General features: G+C 42.7%; 1 protein-coding gene across 2 annotated transcripts; it reads left to right on the forward strand.

Annotated features, from left to right (window-relative positions):
• The first annotated feature begins 1294 nt into the window (after positions 1-1294).
• nt5c3a (5'-nucleotidase, cytosolic IIIA) lies at positions 1295-15034 on the forward strand. 2 transcript variants are annotated; one of them, XM_035608518.2, is made up of 9 exons: positions 1295-1454; positions 1709-1991; positions 10794-10892; positions 12031-12100; positions 12204-12336; positions 12469-12558; positions 12668-12830; positions 12935-13135; positions 13470-15034. In XM_035608518.2, exons 2-9 carry the CDS (start codon positions 1854-1856, stop codon positions 13569-13571), a joined length of 996 nt encoding a protein of 331 aa, XP_035464411.2. In that variant the 5' UTR covers positions 1295-1454; positions 1709-1853; the 3' UTR covers positions 13572-15034. The 2 variants fall into 2 exon arrangements, with proteins under 2 accessions (XP_035464411.2, XP_047191115.1); XM_047335159.1 differs by lacking the exons at positions 1295-1454; positions 1709-1991 and adding an exon at positions 8736-8866.
• Positions 15035-15303: the final 269 nt, after the last annotated feature.

The raw sequence follows: 15303 nt of genomic DNA on the forward strand, positions 1-15303 counted from the left end.
ATGACCACACCCAGATTTCTGGCTTGGTTTTTTGTTTTTTAAAATTGCCGTTTGAAGCTGGGTGCTAACTTTAAATCGTTCTTCCTAGGTCCAAAAACAATTATTTCGATTTTTTTCTTTGTTTATTTGAAGAAAATGTTGGTGCATTCAGCTGTGATTTCCTCAATGCATTTCCTCAGTGGACCATAGTCCCCAGGGGTAATTGTTATATAAATTTGTGTGTCAACTGCGTAATTATGGAACATATTTTGTTGTTTTCCATGACCTGAGCCAGTGGGAGCATGTAGATGTTGAACAGAAGACGCCCCAGAATTGAGCCTTGAGGAACTCCACCTGTAATTTTTGCCTAGAACAACTGAGAGAAGAGATGTGTTTACAATCTGTAGAAGATCTGAGGCCATGCAATTTGAAACATTTTTGAAAAAGCCTGTTGGCAGAATATCAAGGCAACAGGAGGAGGATTTTAGATGTTGCATAATGTCCTCCAAGTTTTTATGGTTGATCTGATAAAACTGTGTCATGAAATTGATTTTAAGTGGACACACAGACTACACATGTCCTGCACCTGATGTGGAGGCACCGACTGCTTGCCTAATTTTCTGAAATTTGTCATTGAAGAAGGAGGCAAGTTCAGGCCCTGGTGGAAAGAAGATCAGGTGCTACTGACACAAGAGGGTTTGTTGGCCTGTCGACAGTAGTAAACAAGGGACGTGCATAATCATTGTTTTTGGCAATGATGTCAGAGAAGGATTGCCTTGCATTTCTCAGTTCCAAGTTATAAATACGTAGTCTTTCTTTATAGATGTCATAGTGGACCTGGAGATTTGTATTACACCACCTGCTTTCAGCTTTTTGACACTCTTTTTTCTGTTCGTACCAATGAACAGTGATATACCTTTTTGTGATTACTTTTCTTTGAACATCTGTCTGCACAGAGATGGCACTCAGAAATCACAGGAATGATCAGAGAGAGCACCATCAATCACCACAACCTGAGACAAGTTCACACCCTTGTACATGATTAGGTTCAGAGTGTGACCTTTGTTGTGTGTGGGCTCCTTCACATGCTGAGTCAGTCCATCTGGAGATAAATGTTATTTTTGCTTCAGTGTCTCAGGAGAATAACATGATTGGCAAAGAATTTGAATGTGTATTTTTAAATTTTTTATTCTAATTATGTAATGTGTAGTCTATGATACGTACAGTAGAAAGCATGATTTACAATCCTCACCAGTTGGCGGCGGTAATGCGCAATTGCATTGTTTGCCAACCGCCAATAGTACTCGGAGAAGGAGAAGAAGAAGAAGAAGAAGAAGGAGAAGAAGAAGAAGAAGAAGAAGAAGAAAATGAAAATGAAAATGCCTCTGAAATTCGGGAGAAAAACGCTACTCGCTGTTTTTTCAACTTAAAAAAATAAAGCTTGTAAAAAGCGTTTCCTGTATTAGAGTAACATGGTGAGTTAAGTGTGAATAAATATCTAGAGTGATTGTTAAACTATTTGACAGGTGTGCTAGCTGGTTTGCTGTTGCTAAGAAACGTTATGACATAGACATAGCTTAATGGCTAAAATTACTAAAAGTCCATGATACGTAATGTTTTATTGTTTCATTCGCGTTAAAAGTGCGATGTGTTGTCGATATTCTTTCTATACATTTTTTAATGTTTAAAATGTCTTTGGTTGGTTCGGTGGGTTTTTAAACTTCTACAGAGTGACTAGTCCTGTGGTGCATAGACGATCTTCGGCCGCCGGTTGCACCAGTAGGAAGGAAGCCGCCTGTTGACAGAGGACAGGGCAGGACGCGACTCTGCGGGCGACGGGCTGGTTTGTGGAGGAGCAGCAGTAGCGGGCTGTCATGGACAGGACGGCCGTGGTGAAGGTCGGAGCCGCGGCTAGCGCCAGCGTCTGCGCTCTGTTCGGCGGAGTGGTTCTGGCGCAGTACATCGTCGCAAAGAAGAAGCGGGCGGGCAAGAAAACCAGGATCATAGAGATGGTGAGTTAAAAAAACCAAAAAGCAGACACCACAGATGCGTCAAGGTAGGCTAAGACACCGGAAATGGAGACACCAAGCCTTCAAAATAAATCTTGTGTGGATTTTTCCATATCTTGTGTCATAGTGTGGGTGTTTGTACTTGCAGTCTCAGTTAGAACTAATTATTATTTGAATTACAAATCAGTCTGCTGGCTTTTTTTTAGTTTTTTTGCAAAAACAGAATTTAAATTCCGCGCTTCCCATATTTAAGTCAATAACCCAACATTTTCAGTCTGCAATCAGATATGACATATCAGTAAATCAGCAATTAATCGCATGATAAATAATCAAGCCAGTGCATGTTAGGAATTTTCCCTGACAAAAAATTAAAACACTTTATTGACCATTAAAATCGATTAGTTTTCTATCAGTTTACCAGCCGGTTGATGAAATGTCTAATGTTACTAAAGGTGAACACCTGCACTTTGGTTGATTTAGAGCTACCATTATTTTTGTCTGTTAATCATTCATTTAGTTAAAAGTGAAAATAGTCTCTTTAATTATTTTGATAATTGACTAAATGTAAAAGTTAATTTATTCAAATGAATCCCTAACCCCAATTATACATCACAATTAAGGAAACACTAGTTGTGTGCAGTTGGATCTGGATAGAAAAACTAAAACACTAAGCATATTTTAAATGTGTCATTTATTTTACCCCCAATAAGATTGCGTCACATGATGTGCCCCTTTATTTTGAAAATCATTAACGGAAATGCCATACTGTGCTCTTAGCAGAGGACCCGCACCATGGTGTACAAAGGGCTTGCATGGTCCCTAAAACTGCAGCTGTTTTTAGAGGTCAGCGGCCAACCTTTGTCCCAACAGAGAGCAGCAGCAGCAGCAGCAGCAGCAGCAGCAGCAGCTTCTCAGTCTGATAACAGGAAGCTGTGACAGAGGAGTCAGTGTGTCGTGATGCTCACTACAGCCGATCACTGTCCTGGAAGCTGCTCCGTGCTGCTGCTGCTGCTGCTGCTGCTGCTGCTGCTGCCTGTTGTTGACAGTCATGCGGGTTATGCAATCTGCAGCAGCGCACACACACACACACACACACACACACACACACACACACACACACTCAGTCTGTCCAGCCTCCTAACCAGTCCGACTGGAATCAGCCCGGCGTGGCGAACCACAAACATTCCACACACCTTGCAGAATTTAAGAAACGAAGGGAAGAATGTGTGTTAAAGATGGCACAGAGTGTCATTATTGTACAGTAGAAAGGGTAAATCCACATTTTGTTCCTCTGTGAGAACAATAGAATCCTAATGTCGGATCCATGTTTTGTAAATAAGGCCCAGCTGTCGGAAAGCTATTTGAACGTCTACACAGAGGAGAGTGAAGCATTTACAGCAAAAAAAATCTTATAATTGTAATTACAATTTATAGACTTTATAAAGCTAATTATCATGAATTACCTTTGACTGCTCCCCTTAAAATAACCATGTGTATGTAGCTCAAGTTGAATATTCATATCTCTTTAATCACAATATCGTTTTAATGCATGTCATGCAGATATTAAACTTGATTTTGCCTCTGGAAATTCTACTATTCCCTGATCTCAATGGAAATCGTCATTAGGGGGGAAAGGTGTAAGGGTGAAACGGCACATTTCCGAAGATGGACTACAAAAAACATCTCTGTGAGTTCTTATCAGGTTGATTCATGCTAAACATGGACAACACGGTGACAAATATTTATTCATTACCAAGGTCGGAATTGAATTAAAAACAATAATATAGGCTACGAAACTGTAAGGAAAAGGTTGTGACATTGAGAATGTTTGCTCTCACTCCTGTCCTTCATATTTATCACCATGACAATGTGTAACATCAGGTGTAAATACTTCATAGGCAACAGTAACTAACATGATGACGTGGGTCCTTTCTCGGTCATATGCATACTCCTCTACTTCTACTTCGGATTTAATCGTTTACGTTTGTGCATGATGCGTCACGTTAAATATTGCTGCCGCAATGAATTGTGGGGGTGTCTATTTTTCCTTTCCTTCACATAGGAAGGTCCAGTGTACCCTATGCTAAAGCAGATAGGAAAGAGGCATCGAAGCACTTTTCCTAAACATTTAAAGCATCTGAACAGCTCTTCTCATGGCTGCTGAGGAAATTCTTCCGGGTCATTTCACTAGGTTAGGAACGTTCCGAAGCAATTTTGACAATTCGACCGCAGCCTTTGACTTTGTTCTCTAGCCTAAGCCGCTTTTCCATTCACTGTGTCTGCACTGGAATCTATGTGCTTCATCTCCAAGTTATTTGGCTCCACCTTCAGTATCCTCCTTATTCTGTGCTCTGTCTACCTACAGGCAGAACGTGACACCCTTGAGCTCACTTATCGTAAGTCACTTTGGACAAAAGCGTCTGCTAAATGAATGTAATGTAATGTAGCTCATTTACGTGAAAGGAATTCCATCAAATTCAGCTGTCACCTTTTTCATAATTACACCACTTATGGTGGAAACAGTCGCTCAGCCTCCAGCAGCAGCAGCAGCAGTCTCATGCCCTGGCTGCAGACAAACACTTCTCCTATTGTTGCCTGTATTTTCCCTGACAGCACCGATCCGTGTGTCTGTCGCTTGGTTTGTTTGTTAGCACGATCACGTAAAAGCTACTGACCAGATTTCCTCGAAACTTTGTGGAAGGATGAGACATGGACCAAGAACATCCCATCTGGTTTTGGTGTGGATTCGGACAAAGGGGCAGATCCAGGATTTTTTTTATCATGTTCTTTAACATTGCAGAAAAGGATGTTTTTGAAATTTTGCCAAATTTCCCCGGGAACAATTTATGGCACATTAAGACGATGGATTTCTATGAGATTGTGCCATTTGCTGTGGCTTGCTTGAATTTAAGGAGTGTTGGTACTTGGCGGAGAACCAAAACTTGTAAATGGCATCTTGCCAAATATATCAAATGAAGGTTGGTGAACAGGTGAAGACAAACACGGCAGACGTTGTCTCATGTCTAAAAGATTGAACCTCACACTGTGCACCTTGTAGTGACTCTGTGAGTTGATTTGTCACATGGTGCTGGCCTCGGTGCTGTGCCCTAACTGTGTCAACGCATCAGCTGACTTCCATCTGATCGGAGGAAGCTTCGACCTCAGATCACTGATTCCAGCCTTCCCAGGCCAATTAGATGACATTCTATCAGTCTGTTTACATTCAGGCGATGCAGTCAATTATTTCTTCACCAACCATGAAGAAAAAATTCTAAATAGACACATTGACCAAGCAACAAACCATCATTCGTTGTCACTGCTCCTTTGATAGTTCAGTCGTCTGGTAAAAGATCAATGCCGGATGATTTTTTTTTTAGGATGTATGATGTGATGTGTGGCTGCTGTACAGTTTCCTGTCCTTACCCTCAGCATGCAAAATTGTGACCATCTGGTTTTCATGATGCACAAACATCCGCTATCCACTCCCCAGGAGCCCAAAACCATATGACAGCAACTCAGCATAGGCTTTTAGTTTCTGTCCTGGGGTTAGACTCTCGAAACATCTGAGCTTCACATTCTTTTTCTTCACTGGTTACCGATGGTTTGTCCGCTAACACTGCAGAAATAATACAAATATCCTCAGGAGGTCAGAGGTCAGAACACCATGATAGATGGAACAAAGGCTGTGTCTTTTAACCCTCAAAGGATGAGTTGTGTGCAGCATAGGATCCTGGAACCAAAACGTTTTCAACAGCACATTTTAAGAACACAGCCAGCTCAGTGGAATTTCACACTCACACATGTGACTAGTTTCCTGCTCTGTGAACTTGTTTTTCCCTCTTGAAGGCTGGTTTCAATAATCAGCACCTTCCCCACAGCTCTGCCATCATTACTGTGATTTTCACTGTAGATTATTTTTGTGAAAATCGCTCGGTTATCTGTTGGCAACTTCTTTACCGTTATGTATAAGTCCAGTAGAATTCCTCATTCATTATTTTTGCAAAGCTGCGAACATTTTCCCCTATAAACCTACATCCATTGTCTTGCTCATGTAGAAAGGATTAGGGCCAGGAATTGAACCACCAACCCTGTGATTTAATGGCTGACTTCAGCAACTTTAAATGCTTCTTTTTTTGGTCCTGGTTGTCAGTTTATTTGTTTCTGAAAAGCAATTTCCTGAGTTTTTTTTTTATTGTAAATATTGAATGATAGTATTGATAATACAAGGATTGAGTAATGATTTTATTAATCTTTTTCACAGTGCTTGTAAAGCTCAGTTTAATCCAGACCAAGCGTTTACTGTTACACATTAGATTACAGATGATAACAAGAGCTGTCTGATGTGTGGGACTTGTGTGTCCTGAGCTGGATGATTTACAGCACAGAGCTACACTTTAAAGGGGCAGTACGCGATTCTGGAGAAATTTTGTGTTATCTCTTTGTTGTTATTGTGAATTTTCTGCTCTGGCCGGGCTGCGAGCCCAGGTCCTCGGTACGGGAGTCTGAAGCGCTAACAAGGCCGCACCATTTTTTCGTTTTCGCTTTACAGTGCCTGGGTTGCGCTGAAAATCCAGATTTTTTTCCGCCGCACACAAAAGCGACAGCTTAACGGACATTGAGGAAATATTCAATGATTTTTACAAAACTTGTATTGGCTTAGAATCGCTTACTGCCCCTTTTTACTGCAGGTGTCTTTAAATGATGGCACCACTTGTGAAAGTAGGAGCACAGTGCAAAGCACTAATTTGTGTAGATCAGAATCTGAAACAAATGCATGTTACATGTAACTAAGAAGTGGGGCTGAACGATTTGGGGAAAATATCGAATCGCGATTATTTTAACAGATATTGCGATTGCAGGTTAATGTGCAGCGACTGCTGTTTTTTCTTTCACTGAGCGCTCCACTCGCTCGCCTATCACGTGACCCGTATAATCGCGTCCCTTACAATTAGAAAATCGCGTTCTATCATATCACGATATAATCGAAAATGCGATTAGTCACTCAGCCCTGCGAAGAAGCATCAGTGTCAACTTCTTCTGGGTGAGTGGTTCTCGAGAGCATGTGACCTGGACCGTTCACAGGGTTTGAAGAAAGGCAGAGGTCGACTGGGACCGCACTTTATACGCCGTCGTCCAGATGCTCTCAAGAAAACTGCAAGCTGGATTTACACAGTCGTCCCCTACCGACGGGCACTGTACTAGTCTGATTTAAACTCCTCTGGGATCAGTTGTCTTTGAGGTTGAGTCAAGCGGTGACGAACAACGGCTCATGAGCTGTCACCTGTCAGAGAGTGGAGGAAAACTACCAGCGGGGCTCTGGACATCCTCCTTGATGACCTGTGACCCCCGGCATAACCCAGGTTGGGTCACGGCAGACTGTAACTGTGTCGGACCTTTGTTCAGACTCGTGCAGATCGGGTGGGATTTCAGAGGAATGCTGCAGAGAAGTGCAAAAATGGTTGCACAGTAAAAATGACAGTGGAGGTGTGTCTCCTTGAGCCTGGTGTGCAGCAAGGGACACGCACTGTTATTGTGGTGAGGCGTAACCAGAGAGTGTTTTTTACCTAGTTTTGAGGAGTGGTGGTATGTGAGACAGTCGGGGTCAGCAGAGCAGAGGACAGAAGGCCACTCGGCAGAGTATCAGTGTTGCACCAGGAAGGAGTTCATGGTGCATCTCATTTCTTTTCTTTTCTCAGAGGAAGAATGTGTTCTTTTTTTTTTCTGTAAAAAGTGACATACTCCAAATTGAATCTTTTTTGTGATTGTTGCAGCTTGACTTCACGGCAGCTTTTCTAAAAGAAATTCCGACGCATGTCTCAATGTGTTATTGCAATGACATTGGGGGTGCATGAGACGTATTATTTCCATGTCTTTATCTTTGTTTGTCAAGGGAGAAGGCAACGTGCACAAACATTACCTGCAAATTTAACCTCACCTGTGTGAGCAGAACATTTCTCATCCAGTTAGCAGTACACAACGTCTTCGACAACCTGAATACTGGTGTGTGTATGTGCGGGCGCGCGTATATGTGCATGGGTATTTAAATAAAAACAAAATGATGGACATGTTCAGACTGGAGACGATGCAGGCAGCTGCAGAAAGATAAGACACTGTAGAGTACTCTGTGTGTGTGTGTGTGTGTGTGTGTGTGTGTGTGTGTGTGTGTGTGTGTGTGTGTGTGTGTGTGTGTGTGTGTGTGTGTGTGTGTGTGTGTGTGTGTGGGGGGGGGGGGGTGTTTGTTTGATTGTGTCTGTCGTGTGACCGTTGTAAGACTGAACAGCCTGGCACTGAACCTTGACCCTAGTGACCTTTCATGCAGCGTCAAGCTATGTACCGCATGTGTGCGTTTGTGGGGGAGAGGGTGTGTGTGTTGTGTGATAAAATGTGTGTGCTCAGCAGAGTTCCGTAGTGGGTCGTCCCCTTCTAATTGATTTTAAAGGATCCATTTTCAATGGGTCAAAGGTCACGTTACTTGAACAAGGGCAGGTTACTTTTCCTCCTTTGGCCCCATTCCATGTCTATTTATGCTGAACTATGTGCGTATTTGAGTGTGTTGTTGACAGAGGTCAGCTGAAATTGTGTGTGTGTGTGTGTGTGTGTGTGTGTGTGTGTGTGTGTGTGTGTGTGTGTGTGTGTGTGTGTGTGTGTGTGTGTGTGTGTGTGTGTGTGTGTGTGTGTGTGTGTGTGTGTGTGTGTGTGTGTGTGTGTGTGTGTGTGTGTGTGTGTGTGCCTCTATACAGGGGGAGGGGTCATGTTGTCTAATCTGTGTTGGTTTGGCCCCCTCCCTTCCTCCTTGGCTGTTGCCGTAGATATATAAACCCTCTGCAGCCTCACAATATTTTCTTCACTATTGCGTTAGCTGAGACAACAGAGCCGAGGTAAGTGTGTGTGTGTGTGTGTGTGTGTGTGTGTATATTTTGCTGTATTGTGTACATTTACCGCTGTAACACTTCTTAAACATTTAGTGCTGCAAATTCTTGCCGTCAAAGGTAAAAATAAAACTAACCCTGAATATTTGCCGCTTCTCCTGTGATTGGGATGCTTTGACCTCTGACCTCAGTATTTACTGCTTGTAATCCAGAGTCGTTTCCCACAAACCTTTTGTTTGTTTCGTTGTCTGTATTCGCAAGAAGATCATTTCTGTCGAATAGTGCGAAATATCAAAATTGGAACACAGGAATGTCACGCTGCACATCTTTGACATTGCTCGTCCTCAGAAAAAAGCTTTATTTAACTGTTCATAGCATAACAGTATTTTATGTCCTCAACGTTCCTGGGAACAGCAGGTTTGAGTTTCAGTGCCGTCAGGGGAACACGCCCTTCCAACTCTGCTGCCTTTTCACGTTTACATTCCTATACTGCGTCTATTCTACTGCGTCTGTTTGTTGAGTGAGAGAGGAGGTTATTGGAGGACTGGTAATAGAGGAACTAAGTTTTATTTTTAGTTTGTGTTCTGGGTGTCATGTTTCTGTGGGATTAGAGGGATTTGTGAGCCTCTGAGAATCCCAGTGCTCATTACATTAGACGGGCGGCTGGTGTCGGTTGGGGTTGCACGTTTGTGGGGTTTTGTTGTTCAATACAACATCTTCTACATGCACAGTGTTTGTTGCTCCTCCTGAAAAACCGTCAGCTGCATATAACCATGTCAAAACCAGCCGAACATTCGTACTCACAACAGGCTGATGTAACACATTAACACCAGCACGCAGTCACTCCTTGTGGCAACCCGTGTGTTTCTGCAAACCATGTCAAGGTGCTGAAGTTGCAAGATTTCTAAAATGCAAAAATGTGTCCCACACAAAGCTAGAAGAGAAGAAATAAACAGTGAAATTATCTGTCCACACAGCAGGATTCTCTTACTGGAGAAGAAATCTTGAAATGCGTCGGTTCATTCTAGAAATGAGTAGGCTCTGATGAGTTCACAGACAGAAACAAGTTAATAACTTTTTTAAACAAGAGAATTAATCTCTCGGCAAACACGGAACAATTTGCCGTTACGCCTTCAGCAAACTGAGCTAAATACAAACTGGCCTCGAGCAGACGGGGAGCTGACTGACGACTTTTACACACGTCATTAAAACAGACCTGGCTTATTATAGATCTGAGAGGACACAAGCTGAGGGAGACATCACTTCTGATCATTTAGCACTTATCAAAAATAAATTCACTTCAGGCTCACCATCACCCGCACTGATGGATGCTTGAAAACGTTTTTCATTTTTCTTCATTATCGCTGCAGTCCTTCACATAACCATCCTCAGGCCTGACAGACACTGGTCAGGCAGAACTGGGGTCGACGGGATGAAGTTACATTACATGACGGGCTGGAGTTCAAATCCTCCCTGAGCGGTGCAACTGCCGCTGTCGCTGTGTTCGCTCAGCTTGTTACACAACACCGACTCAGATTTCAAACATCAGCTGTTTCATGACCCTGTGTGTGTGTGTGTGTGTGTGTGTGTGTGTGTGTGTGTGTGTTATATTTAAGTCAGAACGTGTAGCCTTATCAATCCCTCAGCATGCACTTCATCACGCACACACATACGTCAAATGTTTGTCTCGTCATTGGCCTCCTTCCTCCACCTCCTCCTCCTCCAGAGCTCAGACAGCAGACATCCGTCAGGTTCAAGCGCTGTAGTTTCAACAGTCTGTGAAGAATAGTATTAGGTCAAAGCATCTGTTCAGAAGGCGAAACTGTCATGCCGATGAAATATCTTTCACGCAATGCTTTTACAGTTTTACTGTTTGGCAGAGTCTCTTGTTAGAGGAATGTTAAAACAGTGACCTTGTCTCCCCCTCTCCCTCCAGATGCCTCAGTTTGAGAAGACGACGGTCCACATGAGGGACCCCGAGAGGGTGGAGCAGATCATCTGTGGACTCATCAAGGGAGGAGCTTCCAAACTACAGGTAGAACATGGAAGTGCTGCCTGTCAGTTGAAGGTTTGGTGGAAAAGGCGGTGGTGTCGCTCACTAACACTAAGTAACTGTCAAAAGAAAAGAAAAACAGCTGACAACTTGTTTAATGGTTGATTTCAAAATTTTAGTTCAGTGTTATAAAGGCAAAATAAAGTTTTTCTTAGAAAAGGATAAGTCCCGTTCCCAGGGAAGGTAGATTCCATTTCCAGAGGAAACTGGAAGACTCTCTTGCTTTGTGTTCAGTTGCCATCCCTCCTGAGAGGTCCCCGACTTAATACTTATTAGTATTAGTCTGACTACACCAGGTTAGTGGAATCCGCCAGGTCGCGTGAGGTGCAGAGGTCCAACACGAGCAGCACAGAGCAGTCTAACGATCACCATCAACAACACTACTGCGGTGAAGTTGGAAAGGTTCTGACTTTCGGGAAAAGTAGCTAACAAACGAAAGCCCAGCCTCCTCTAAATCAGAGTGAGGTACACAATGAGCTACGGCATCTTTTTCATCCAAACGCTGGAGGAATAGCATGAGAATCTTGGTCCGACTACAAATCTCATTTTGGAAAAAACAAAATCAGGAAGAACTTTTAATAACTTCACTCCTGTTCAGTGTAAACACACCAAAATCACCTCAAACATAAATTAACTTCCCGAGATCAGACTACCACTCTTAATTTGAAAATGAAAATGATGCTGGTGCTCATTGTGAACCCTACTCATATTTAGATGTTCGGCAGTTAATGATCAGGAGACTTTACCACAGTATCAACACTTAACAGACTGCATTTGTTAGTTTAAGTTGTAAGATATTTTTTTTAATAGACAAATTCAATTATGTTCTGTTAACATACAACATTTACTAATGTTCCAAATGTTCTATATGTCATTTAAAAATAAAATACATTTTGGTAAAAAACAAATTTTTTATCCCAAAGACTTTACAAAACACATTTGAGAGGTGCGCCATACTGTGAAACCATGGTATTTTTGCCCAAGGTTGTCATAGCGTCAAAATCTCATACCTGCCCGTGCCTAGTCTGAAATCAGCTGATGTCCCTGTGTTTCCTCCAGTGTCCATTTAAGGATCTATCTAACGTGTCTCACAAAGTATATATCCTTGATTCTGTTCCAGATCATCACAGACTTCGACATGACGTTAAGCAAGTTCGCCGTCAACGGCAAACGCTGTCCAACGTGTCACAGTACGTTCAACTAGAAACAGAGATTAAAAGTCGATTTCACAGTTTTGACATGTCCCTCTTGCCTGCCGGAAATGTGCATTTACCATTCAGTTTTTTTCTGCAGATATCATCGATAACTGCAAGTTGGTGACAGAAGAGTGTAGGCAGAAGCTGCTTCAGCTGAAGAACAAATATTATCCCATCGAGATTGACCCCAACCTCACCATGGAGGAGAAATACCCATTCATGGTGGAGTGGTGAGTCGCACACACACACAAAACACAAAACAAGCACACTGCTGCACAGTGTTTGTATTTCTGAGCCTTTTCTTGTAAGATGTTACACTTGCAGAGATCAGAGACATATGAGTGAGTGCGTGTGTTTTTCAGGTATTTCAAGTCGCACACACTACTTGTGGAGCAGCGGATAGAGAAAGACAAACTGCCGGAGGTGGTGAGGGAGTCTGACGCTGCACTCAGGTATTTGTGGAGGAAACTTTGCAACGAAGACTCGCCTCTAATTAGAATGTGTGGCTCCTGTGTAAAGGGTGATCCAGTTGAACTGTGACCTGTCTGTGTTTGCTTTCAGGGAAGGCTACGAGCAGTTCTTTGACCGGCTGCAGCAGCACGACGTGCCCGTCTTCATCTTCTCTGCCGGCCTGGGCGACGTCCTAGAAGAAATCATCCGCCAGGCCGGAGTCTACCACCCCAACGTCAAGGTCGTCTCCAACTTCATGGACTTCGATGATAATGTGAGTCCCCGCAGGAAAATATTCTGTTCCCCGTTGTTGGGCCTCGTGGTGACAGAAATGTACCAGCTCACCTCACCCATTGGTTTTGTTCCTCCGTCTCACAGGGCGTCTTGAAGGGTTTCAAGGGCGAGCTGATCCACGTGTACAACAAACACGACGGCGCCCTGAGGAACACGGAGTACTTCAAACAGCTGAAAGAATACTGCAACATTATCCTCATGGGTGACTCGCTGGGGGACCTCAGCATGGCCGACGGCGCTCCCAGCGTGGAGAACATCCTCAAGATCGGCTTCCTCAACGACAAGGTGCAGCCACCGCACTGATCCTAAAACACACATAACATGTCCTTGAACTTTGAGATTATTGAGTTCGCAGCCTTTAAATTTTTTAAACTTTAAAAGTATTCAGCTCTAATATCACTTTAAAGCCTTTTGAGATAGCATGACCATGTTGTCTGTTAAGTTCAGCTGCTCATTCATCTTCTTGGCGTTTGACATGTTTCGAGTCATTCAGGCTGAATAAAACAGTGTTGGTGCGCACCGCTTGTTTTCTGCTGTGTCTCCATGGTGACGGCCGACGGTGGCTGCTCGGAGATTCGAGTCACAAACCTTTAAAGCGTCTCCTTTCTGACCCCTGCAGGTGGAGGAGCGATTGGACAAATATCTGGACTCTTACGACATCGTCCTGGTGAAGGACGAGACTCTGGAAGTGCCCAATGCCATCCTCCAGAAGGTTCTATAACTCCGCCCACAAGTTCACCCCCCCCACATCCACCCTCTTATGTTGGGCATTTAACAGTGACATAAACCGTGGTCGCTGGTGCAGACTGGTCAGTGTTTAACACCCCCACTCCCCGGGATCCCATCAGAGTCCTCTCCCGATGGAAGCCTCTTTTAGAAGTCCTCAGCAGCATCAGCACGTCTCTCGTATGTTTAGTCCATTTCAGTCGTTTCTCATGTTCTCCTTCTCACTCATTGTATTATAAAAGAAAAAGAATAACCAAAACTCTCACGCCACCTTTAGAAATTTGCACATTATTTTTATAATTATTATTCATTGGATTATTTTTGGTTTGGTAATGTTTTTGTACCATTAATCAGGTGCCCACAGATAGACATAGTGTTTTCTTCTGAACTTTCCTAGCATGCCTGTCACCGCAGTCTCTTTATGCGACTCTGTTACGAAGTCCTGGAAGTCATGGAATCAGCTTAAACACCACGAGGACCTTGGAAAATGCTCGGAAGAATTCAAATGTGTAGCCCGGTGACAGTAGTAATATACAGTTATGACCCGCGACACACATGGCCATCTGAACTCCTTATCACGCGTGGCAGCGATATTGATCTGTGGATGATTGAACAGGTTCTTTGCACAGGAAAGTGATGTTTACATGAGCTTTTTTTTTTTTTTTTTACCCGGTGTGTCTGTTGTCAGGTCAACACTCAGAAGGAAGGAAGCTCTACATGCTGTAGTTGAAACATTCACGGCAAACGCCTTTTTAAAAATTTGTTTTTTGCACAGCTGACGCAAAAATCTGGTGTTCTCCGTGCCAGTGCTGATGGAAGGTTCAAAAGGGATTGAATAGTGTTAAACGTCACCTCCAGTGGTCACGAGCAGGAACTACAACACTGAGAAAAGCCCCTTCAACGAAAGTAACAGGTTGATTCCTGCAGTTTCTCATTTCAAATCAAATTTTGCAGTATTACAGTATATCTGCAGTGTTGTTTCAGTGGGCACAAGGAAACACACTTTTCCACTGTAATTCATCCTGTGTACCTCTAAAATATATAGTTTTTGGGGTGGGATGGGGGGGCATCTCATTTTGTCTCATCACGTTGTGTTGAATGTTTTCTTTGACTTTGTGTCTGTTTTTAAATGTGCTGCTATCACCTGCATGTTGCCTTTTCTTATCGTTAAGTGTATGTAAAAGAGATGAGAGACTAAAATATATATAAATATATATATATAAATATATATGTATCAATAAAACAGGGAATAATGTCATGCTGTATAAGTAAACATCTAATGGAAATCTGTATTGTTTCACGGCATTTGGGGATGTTTCCAAAAGTATAGACCGGTGTGTTGTATTTTTATAAGCAGATAGCTTTTCTCTTTTCTTTGATGGTGTGAACTGAAAAATGCAATAATTGAAATAAAATGTCATTTTGTGAGCCATGGTCTGATCACAGACCAGACAGTAATCGGACAGCTCTGGGTTTCATGCAGTACATACAGTCCACTGTGTGTAGATATTAATATTATTATGGCTTTATAACTAGATATAAATCTTGGAGCAGGACTGACGGATTACATAAGTGGATTTACAGTATGCAAAATATGCATCAATGTGAAAAAAAACATACATTATTCTATCAGGTAGTTCATTCACTAAATCATCCAAAAAGGAATTTATTTGCATCCATTTATTAGAATATTTTTTGTATTTAATTGCATCTCAGCTTAATGTACC

Source organism: Scophthalmus maximus, chromosome 10 (genome assembly GCF_022379125.1).
Source record: "Scophthalmus maximus strain ysfricsl-2021 chromosome 10, ASM2237912v1, whole genome shotgun sequence".
NCBI classification, from domain to species: Eukaryota; Metazoa; Chordata; class Actinopteri; order Pleuronectiformes; family Scophthalmidae; genus Scophthalmus; species Scophthalmus maximus.

Excerpts from the sequence above, each read along its gene's own strand:
- nt5c3a (XM_035608518.2), top strand. The coding sequence starts at position 1,854 with ATGGACAGGACGGCCGTGGTGAAGGTCGGAGCCGCGGCTAGCGCCAGC. Across the intron at positions 10,893-12,030 it reads GAGGAGCTTCCAAACTACAG|ATCATCACAGACTTCGACAT; the intron begins GTAGAACATGGA and ends ATTCTGTTCCAG. Across the intron at positions 12,831-12,934 it reads TCATGGACTTCGATGATAAT|GGCGTCTTGAAGGGTTTCAA; the intron begins GTGAGTCCCCGC and ends TCCGTCTCACAG.